At 43.0% G+C, this 10,412-nt stretch overlaps 1 protein-coding gene across 2 annotated transcripts; it reads left to right on the top strand.

Annotated features, from left to right (window-relative positions):
• Positions 1–302: 302 nt before the first annotated feature.
• On the top strand, positions 303–9,741 carry ush1gb (Usher syndrome 1Gb (autosomal recessive)). Of its 2 annotated transcripts, none has more exons than XM_026177927.2 (3): positions 303–612; positions 7,076–7,526; positions 8,115–9,741. In XM_026177927.2, the coding sequence occupies exons 1-3, from the start codon at positions 449–451 to the stop codon at positions 8,928–8,930; spliced, it is 1,431 nt and encodes a 476-aa protein (XP_026033712.1). In that variant the 5' UTR covers positions 303–448; the 3' UTR covers positions 8,931–9,741. The 2 variants fall into 2 exon arrangements, with proteins under 2 accessions (XP_026033712.1, XP_026033713.1); XM_026177928.2 differs by having other exon boundaries at positions 305–612; positions 7,076–7,523.
• The last annotated feature ends 671 nt before the right edge of the window (positions 9,742–10,412 follow it).

Genomic DNA, 10,412 nt, shown 5'->3' with positions numbered 1-10,412 from the left:
TTGTTATTTCACATTAAAGAAATAATACATTACTTTTATGATCTCTAAATAAATAAAAGAATAAAAAATATTTAATATGGAGAAATATTTTAAGAATGGGGGATGATGAATGAGCTGAAAGGGCAAAAAAAAATGTATTCAAAATTCGATCAAAAATAAATAAATTGCTGATAATTGCCCCAAAGCCACGTCTCTGGGGCAACTATTTTCTCGCAGATTTCAGTTTTAAGTAATTCTGTGCTCGTAATGAGCAATGAGGAAAGGCGGTGTGTAGGATCGTCTGGGCCACGCCCCCCGCTTGACAACCAGCACGCCTGGTGTTCGTCTCCCAGCAACCAGTCAGTCCGCCGCTACGTCCCGCTGCAGGCCGTCCGGACTCCCGGAGTGACAGTTACCTCCACATCCAGGCTTCCATGGAACCGGACTGGGACTGAGCCGAGGTGTCGCCATGAACGACCGGTATCACCGGGCGGCCCGGGACGGCTTCCTGGACGTGCTAAAGGAGGCCACACGGAAGGATCTGAACGCCCCGGACGAGGATGGGATGACACCGACCTTATGGGCCGCTTACCACGGCAACCTGGAGGCGCTCCGGCTCATCGTGAGCAGAGGGTGAGTTCAGAACCACAAGCACCAAAATAGAGAAAAGTACTCAAAAAGTTGTCTAAAAATAATAGATATGTGAAAGATAGATAGATAGATAGATAGATAGATAGATAGATAGATAGATAGATAGATAGATAGATAGATAGATAGATTAGTTAATGTATTTTGGAAATATGGAGGTCATACATTTAAGATTTTTAATTGTGATTCACAGTATTAAAATTATTAAATAATACAAAAAAAACCGACACAATTAAAATATTAAAAACCACTTAAAATAATGGATGGGTGGATGGATATATATCTACTTCATATGATTTTTATACTTCAATAAAATTCAAAATATTATAGGATATTGTATGTTTTTCTTTCTTGTATTTTAATTACCTCATGGCAATGAGTTGATGCTGAAGCACAGCAGCTAATCATTCATCTGTCTATCTTAAATGAACAATTTTCCATCCTCATTCTGGTCATTATGTAACTTACCCATGGGCTTCAATTTGATTCAACTCTTTTTTATTTATTTAGCGCCAAATCAAAACAAGGTGAAAACTATAGAATTATTTGACCCCCTACGAGCAAGCTCTTTGGCGACAGTGGGAAGGGAAAACTCCCTTTTAACAGGAAGAAACCGGCAGAAGCAGGCTCAGGGAGGGGCGACCGTTTGGGAGTGAGGGTAGGAAAACAGGAAAAAAAACACACTGCGGAAGACAGTTAGATATTAATAATAGCTAATGATTACCTAATGGCGTCAGCAGTAAATCTTACTGCTTCAAGTCTGTTAGCCAAGGTTCACTGTAAAACACCACAGTCTAGTGGCTGAAAGTAAGAAATTACTATAAATTACTGTAAGAACAATATGAACAGTTGAAGGAGACATAGTCCCAAATCTGAGGTAGTGAATATTTAAAAATGGGTTGCTCATTTGACAAGATAACAAACCTTACCTGATCACTTCTTGGTCTCCAGGTGTGGATTCCAGCCAGATTTCTACCTTTATTAAAGACAGTGACTGTGGATTCAATATATACACAAGAGTGCTGCAACCGTCCACAAAACTCCAGTGTAATCTAAAGTTATTTCTGTATTATACTGGACAAAATGGAATTCGTTTCTGTACAGTTTACAAAAATATCTAACCGCGTAGAACGTTCTTTAGTTTGTGTTTAACTGAGAAAATAAAACTGCTCCAACCCCCATCACTAATCTAATCAGCACTTCAAGAGATGGAGGCTGTACATATAAACAGCCTAATTGCATACAAAGGTCACTTGTGTGTGCTGGCTATATATTAAATCTGACAGATGAAGCTTGGGCTGATCTGTGACACAACAGAGCCTTAAATCTGATTGAGCCATTATACACAAGCCATTTTTACACAGCTCAGTTACTGAAACTGACCGGAAGCTTGGAGAAAACGGAGACAATCACAAACAGGTTTTAGGAGTAAGGCTATATTCAGGGCAGATAAGTTACAGATAGAGTAAGGTAGACTATCCGAGAGCACCGTGCGGAGGCTTTAGGGCCCAAACAAAGCAGCGTGTTTGCTTCCTGCTCTCTAAGAAGGAGCATATTAACAGCAGGGCGAGGTGCACTGTGTCATGCAGCTGGCGGCAGCTTTATAAAGCGTGCAGTGAAGTGCAGGGTACTGCAGGGTACTGCAAAGGTCAGAGTGATGGATCGAGTGCATGCGAAGCAGAGACAAGAAAGCTGAGCAGCAGAGCGGGCATTACAACAAGAACGACACTGAAGACAACAAGAGGGCAGTTTAAGAAGCAGGAACAGGAACAGTCATAAATCTACACTCATCAACCCCACTGACACTGAGCTTACAAAAGAACTGTACCTAAAAGTGGGCAAAATCATTATTTAAAGAACAAATATGGCTCCGATTACAGATGCAGACCTGACTGCACTGCCCTGACTGGCCCAGTTTGTGCTATTCAAGCTAAAACAGCATTTAAGCCTAGATGTGAGTTTTTGCATCATTTCATCATTTCAGATTTAAATGTTCCAAACAAACACATTTTAATAACATGAGTAAACACAACATGTAGTTTTTAAATAATGATTTTATTTATTAAGGGGAAAAAAGTTATCCAAACCTATGTTGGGCTGTGTGAAAAAGTAATTGTCCCTCTTCTTAAATCATGAGTTGACTGTGATTAACTACTTTTTTTGAAAGCTGAGTTCAGTTTCATTGCTATGCCCAGGCTTAAAGGGTTACAAAGCCATTTCTTTGGACATAGCCAAAGCTTTCACAATGTGAGCCCTTATTCACAAATGGACAAAATCTGAGTGGTGAACCTTCCAAGGAGTAGTTGTTTTACCACAATTACTCCAAGAACACATCGACGACTCATCCAGGAGGTCAAAAAAGAACCCAGAACAACATCTGAACAACTGCAGGCTCCACTCACCTCAGTTAAGGTCAGACTTCATAAGAAAGAGAGTGGGCACAAGTGGCCTCCATGGGAGAGTTCCAAGGAGAAAACCACTGCTTCAAAGAAAGAACCCAAAAGCCAATAAAAAAAAATACCCTCAAGACTTTTGGGGATCTAAATCTGATCCAAAACATACCAGCACAGGCAGCTCTGAATGTCTAAAAAAAAGGTTTTGGAGCGACCTGGTCAAAGTCCAGACTTAAATCTGATTGAGAGGCTTTGGTATAACCTCAAACGGACCGTTCATGCAGGAAATCCATCAAATGTGACTTAATTAAAACAATCCTGAAAAGAAGAGTGGGCCATGAAAGACAATGAGAAAGACTCATTACCAGTATATTGCACTTCTTGCTGTCAAGGGTGGAACAAGCAGTTATTAGAATTGGGGAGCAATTACTTTTTCACATTAGGCCAGGTAGGTTTAAATAGCTTTTCAGGAATGTAAAAAATGAAGAAATCAGGGAGGGAACAAGGACTCTCTTCCTGATTGTAAAATGCAACACATTTCTATAAAGAAACAAAAAACATGTAGATGGTTATAACATAAATCACATACAGGACTTTCACTCACGAAGCCTGGGCTCATGGGGGCCCCTTTGAGAGTTCTAGGTTCATTTATGTTTATTGGCCAGGAATACCTGAGATAGGAACATTTTTAATTCCATGTATTTCTTTATATGTAAAGACTGAGACTAGTCTTTGGAGACCAAGAGACTCTTCAGTAAATCAGACATTAGAATCAAAGAACTGAAAAGAATATCTTCTGTAGAAAGTCCAGATTTATGTTTGGTTATATTGTCTTTTGGCTTTTATTAATTTTTTTACTTTATTTTGTTGCCATTGCCATTTTACACAAATAAAGAGAAATTTGTTCACTTTATATTTACACTTGATAAATGATAATGATACTGTATTTTTTAACTTGGATCTCTCTCTGCTTTAGCACTACTTTAGTGCACTTTAGTGCTACTACTTTAGCACTTTTAGCACTACGTATTCAGTACTATGTCAAAGCCCCTTTGGAATGCGCTTCTGGTTCTTGGGCCACTGCAGGTTTGCACACGGATTTGGGCGCTTTCTTCTTTTATTCCTTACCGATCAGTCAAAGCTTAGAATGGATGAGAAGCATCTGTGAAGTGCTTTATAGACAATAAGTGCAAAAGTAAGTGCCTATGTTGCTTTAAATGAGTGCACAAGGAAGACCATCAGAGGGGCAACTGCACCACCCTCCTGGGAAGAGCTGAGGAGAACCCCAGATGTGGGGTCACCCAGCAGCCACGGTGCAGAAGCCAGCAGCCAGCCACGCCAGAACGGACCAAGCCCTTGGCCCAGAGGCCCAAGGTGCGAGGTCCCCCACCCCCGGAAGGGGCCCGGCCGAGGCACGAGCGCCAGGTCCTGCCAAGAAGCCACCGGGAATGAGACGGTACATATCTAAGGGCCCAGCCCCGGACACCGAAAACCACCAACGCACCGCCAGTTGAGGGCCTCAGTCACCGGCAGGGAGTGTGGTGAGGGGAGACAGAGATGTTCCCAGAGAGGTGGAGTTTAAGACCTGACCTGAAAAATAGACACAGACAACCAGACACACACAGACACAAACATGCATTCTCACCCTCATGCACACATATACAAATACAGGGCACTCGCCCAACGTGGAGACAAACACAGATGGACAAACACACTCTATACCCCAGGTCCAGGTTCCCTGGACCCTGTTACCCTTTTCCCTGAGGTGGAGACAAGCAGACCACCCCCCAGTCCTGCAGCAGCAGGGAGGCCCTGCATCCCAGACTGACCAGACGGCCAACTTGCCCTCCCAGCTCCCCGCTCCTATGGCGACTAGAGAAGGGGTGAAGACCCCTTACCTCCCTCTGCCCGCTCATATATGGTGTTGCTGCATGTTGTTCTCAAGTGCTTTTAAAACACAGGAAGGGCATGATGCTTTCTGCCAGAGAGCAGCTGGTGTCAGCACGCCCCAAATCCTGAACAAAGAGTCTTCTGAATGTCCATAATGATTGTCATGAGTTGTCATTGTCTGTAAAATGGGACACTTATTGTTCAGTTCCCAGTATTACTGCTGCTGTGTGAGAGCACCAATGACAAATGACACCAAGAAGACAAAACATGTTATATTAACTGCCAAAATGTGAATGGGTTCTACGTTCTGAACTAGTGGTACCTGTTTGGAGATGAAACCTGACTCTTCTTTAAGGGATTTTCCCATATGGGTGGTTTTTCTATTATGCTTTTCTGATACTTGTGACTGCTTGCTTCAAAAGACAAGCCAAGGAATATAATCTCTCCAGCATTTGCAGGCTAAACCCCTGTCCCAGTAGGACATACCCAGAACTCCTCACCCAGGAAGCATCCCTGTCAGATTCCTCAAGTGGCTCATTTTGATGAAGAGGAGTATCAGCTGTACTCTAAGCTTCTCTCAAATGACTGACCCCGTCACCCTTTATCAGTCTCTGATATTGCTGTGGAGGAATTCTGGCCCACACCTTTCACCTGTGATAGATAATTATTAAGTGAAGATGGAGACAAAAGCCGGGAGAAGGAGAAGACGTGGAGCAGCAGCAGTCAACTTTCTCAACTATGAGCTAAAACCGGCACCCTGACCTGACCTGTGCTTGTTTTCAATGTTGCTTCAGTACATTGATGTATGCAGACACTCATTTATGCACAGCTCTTTTAAGGTCCTGCCACAGCATTCAGTGGGGTTAAGGTCTGGACTTTGCAGCATCTCCATTCGTTTCTTTTTTTAGTGATTCTGCTGTAACTTGCTGCTGTGCTTGGGTTGGTCTTGTTGCATGACCCGGTGTGGGTCAAGATTTAGCTGTTGGATAGATGGACTCACATTTGACTCTACAATACGTTGGTATAGATAGGAGCTAATGGCCGATTCAGGCACTGTGAGGTGCCCAGGTACAAACCAGCTCAAATCATCACCCCTCCACCATTGTGCTGACACTTGCTCATATGATGTGACTGGCTGGAGTCCACATGACTCTACCTTAGTATAGTTGTCTTTTCTGTCTAAACCTGATAAAAAACATGGTTTCAAAATGAAACTGTGCTGGTGTAACTTCAGCATTTGCTGGACTTCCTTAGACTTTGTAGCAAGGGAAAGTTTGTGTAGCAGAATTGTCTTTTCTTGTCCTTTCAGACCAAGTTAAAACATTCTCAGATAAAGTAGAAATGTGTGTTTTAAATCCTGACTTCGGGATGTGGAAACCAGTGAGGCAGTGACTGTGATGGTCCAGACATAGAGATTTCTCAGTTTTGTTATGTAATTGGTCTTTCTGGCAGGTAAATAAACACCCACATGGTTCGTCTCAGATATACGTGATTTCAAGTCCACACTCAGGGTGCAGCACCGCAGACGTGAACTGAAATCAGGGTTGGTGCCAATAAAGGTGGTGACCCTGCTGTGGTGCGTGGTAACACTGTCGCTGGGTGTCTGTGAAAAAAAGAGTCTGGGTGTGGGAGATGAATAATGCAGAGTCGCCTCTGTCATGTTTAACCTGCTGCGCTTCAATTATTGATCAGGACCCGGCCGTGTGGGAGGAGGGAAAACAGGAAGAGGAGGAGAGTTTACAGCAGATTAACACGAGTCACCGTTGCAGCAGCTGCAGGAGGTGGAGTTGTTGTTGTTGTTGCTCTACATTAGAGTTGTGCTTTTCAGATGCTTCACTAATATCTATATGACAGCTGTTTTCCAGCGAAATACTGGTACAGACTTAAATATGTGTCTTCCATATGCACAGTTACATTGGTGAATGCTCATAAAACCACCAGGTGTATGCGAGTAGTCAAACTCCTTTAAACACTTGGTTTCAGCCTATATTTTTTACGCATGGCTCTTTATGATGTCATAAAGAGGTGATATCCGTAATATGGTCATCTTTGGTGGAAATGGATGGAACCTGTTCTAGAGTGGGCACCAAATAAAGTTAGAAGCAGTCTAAGTGTGTAAACTTTGTGTATAAATTCAACATGGCGTCTCCTCTGTTGACTTCTAGAGGTGACCCGGACAAATGCGACATTTGGGGGAACACACCGCTCCACCTGGCAGCTGCCAACGGCCACCATAACTGCCTGTCCTTCCTGGTGGCTTTCGGTGCCAACGTGTGGTGTCTCGACAATGACTACCACACGCCGCTGGACATGGCTGCCACCAAGGGCCACATGGACTGCGTTCGCTACCTGGACTCCATCGCCGCCAAGCAGATTACCATCAACCCAAAGCTGGTCAGCAAGCTCAAGGATCGGGCGTTTCGCGCCGCGGAGCGCCGGATCAAAGAGTGCGCAAAGCTGCAGAAGAAACACCATGAACGCATGTCAAGGAAGTTCATGAAGGAGTCTGCGGCCTTAGACAACTTGGACGCTATTAGCTTTTCTAGCTACACCAGCAGCAGCACTCTGAGCCGCAAGTTCAACACTGTCACCTCCAACATGCCATACTCGCAGGTGGTTGGTTTTGTGTTCAAAAGCCCTGATTTAGTATTAACTTCTGCTTTACTGAGCAGGGAACATTTTAGCTAGTATTTAAAGCTCTACCTTAGATCAATAACTGTCCCTGGACTCAGTTGCAGTTGATGGTCAGCCTTTTAACCCCCAAAACCTTTTAGTCTTAGTCATTTGAAAACAATATACTTAGCTTCTCAAATGGCACTGTTAAGCTTTTTATTTTTAAAAGAAGATCTATTATCAGATCCATGTTTTCACTATTATACTCTACTAGAGTAATTTTGCGTGAATCCCAATTCAAAACAACCTTTATTTATCTTTTGCTGTGCTTTAATGCAACCCCTGTCAGAAGAAACAAAACTTTTAAAGCTAACTTTCCCCAATTGACTAGTCAATTGTAAAGACTGAGATTTCAGCGGGAGGGTGGGTGACCATAATTGACCACAGTGAGAACATACAGATACACGAGTAGTAAAAAACTTGAAAACGTTGCAAGACTTTGCCTCTGTTTGAGTTTGACATTTACAGTAATTATTTACATCATCTGAAAGACCCCTGGGTGATCCACAGTGTCTGATTTGTCCCTTTCAGGCCACCCTGCATTCGACAGCCAAGGGCAAGGCCAAGATACAGAAGAAGCTCGAGAAAAAGAAGCAGGTTGACGGTACGTTCAAGATCTACGAAGATGGCAGGAAAAGCGTGCGCTCGCTGTCTGGCCTGCAGCTAGGCAATGACGTGATGTTCCTCAAACAGGGCACCTACACCAACCCCAGAGAGCGGTCGCGGCTCAACATCCGTGATATGTTTCCCCGTGACATTGACGACGATGCTGACACCATCTCCCGAGCCATGAGTGACCCAGGCCTCCACGAGGCGGCTTATTCCGAGATCAGCGCAGACTCCGGGCGTGACTCGCTGTTCACTCGACCGGGGCTCGGGACCATGGTTTTCAGGAGGAACTATATGAGCGGAGGCATGTTTGGAATTGGGGTAGAGGAAAGCGTTGCAGGGAGTGAACCTGTGGGGAGAGCGCCTAACGTCCGACTGCGAGGAAAACTGCCTCGACACTTGCCCAGCTTCGATGAGGATAGTATTGGCAGCGCTTTGAGCCTGCAAGAAAGAAATCTGCAGGAGCTGCCCTGGGAGGAGACTGAGCTTGGGCTGGATGAGGACATGGAGCCAGAGAACAATCCTCTGGAGACTTTCCTGGCCTCTCAGAGTCTCAGTGAGTTCATGCCCATATTCAGGAGGGAGAAGATCGACTTGGAAGCTCTGTTGCTATGCTCTGATACAGACCTCACCAGTATCCACATCCCTCTAGGGCCCAGGAAAAAACTGTTGGATGCCTGTAAGAGACGTTTGGATACTCTGGATGAACCAGAGGCCATTGAAGATACTGAGCTGTGAAGCTCAGTATCGCCCATATGTCTGAAATCAGGACCACAGCTTTGTGAATTGAATGCAATTTGCTGCTCGAAATACAAAAAGCAAAAAGAAATATAGAAAATATTTAGTGCAGTATTAATAAAATGTCAGAGCTTTTAATAATAGCAGTTCTCTAAGTTGTGCATTATTTCTTTATATTTCACCCCAGATCAACCTGAGCAGAAAACAGCATTTTTATGCCTGAACAGCACCATCTAGTGGTGACTTATCATATCAATTTAAAATTTAAATCTATGGGCCTGTAAGAAATATTAGTTGGTGGCATTACACATTACAGTTATATGTAATTTTATTTTACCTAATTATTCATGTAATTGAATAAGAAGATGTATATGCAGTGATGCTGTACAGTCGGTGGAGTAATGACAATTTCACGGGAAAGCTGCGACACCTGTATGTACCTAAACCTCAACCCTAATATGTGTGTTTTTTTTATTGTACACTTTTCTTACATTTAAATGTTATTTTACCTCATGGCACATATGCAGTGGTGACTGAACAGTATATTTGTGATGTATGAATGTAGCCGCAGACGGAGTGACAAACAGTGTTGCAACAGTAAAACAATGAGGTGTCAGAGCGGTGCTAGATAACGCCGCTATCTCAGGTTACTGCAGCAGCTATTTGGTTACGCTGAAGGTCTGCTGCCGGCTGCACTCCACAGTACGACTGTGCATGAATGTACCTTTTTATGTTGGCAAAGAACTTTTTGTAATGATGCACTCACAAACGTTATTATCTTTTCGTAAAATAAAGGGGAAATTCTTATTGCGTTGTGCTTGAATTTATTCAGTGTTAATGAGTTTATTATCTCAGGAACTTTTACATTATGCAGCACATATAAAACTTCTGTTAAAACAGCTGATAGAGGAAGTCTATCAGCTGGTGTCGAACCATTTCATTTCTGGTCCTCCATCTCTGCTGAAGTTTGTCATTTTGTTTCTTTATGTTGTAGCCTCGTGTCTTTTTGCAACACTAACATTTTTAAGTAATATGACTTATCATTGTGGATGCATTGAGCTACTTTCTTGCTGTTCTTTATGCATTTTTGGTTGCTTTCTATCTTTTTGTAGCCACTTTGTCTGCACTGTATATCTCTTTGTAGTCCCTCTGTCTTTCTTCATTGTAAATTTGTGTCTTTGGTAGCTGTCCAGCACCTCTTTTTAGTCACTTCCTGTCTGTAACTTTAACTGCCTGTGTTGCTTTATAGTCTTTGTGTCATTTCTTGTGGTCCTTTTATCAATTTCTCTTTTGTCTATTGTGTCTTTTATGTCTGGTTGACATCTCTTCATAGTTTTTTCTTCTGTCTCACCGTAGCTGGTTTTGCCACTTTATGATTGTTTTTTTTTGTCTCTTTGTGGTCACTTATGTGAAGGTTATTACATGAATCCTCCTGCTTGTAGCCACTTTGTCTGTCTACAGCTTTTGTCACTTTTAAGGTCC

Source organism: Astatotilapia calliptera, chromosome 8, assembly GCF_964374335.1.
Source record: "Astatotilapia calliptera chromosome 8, fAstCal68.1, whole genome shotgun sequence".
NCBI classification, from domain to species: domain Eukaryota; kingdom Metazoa; phylum Chordata; class Actinopteri; order Cichliformes; family Cichlidae; genus Astatotilapia; species Astatotilapia calliptera.
The sequence above is the reverse complement of the archived record's forward strand: the minus strand, read 5'-3'. Positions and strand labels throughout refer to the sequence as shown.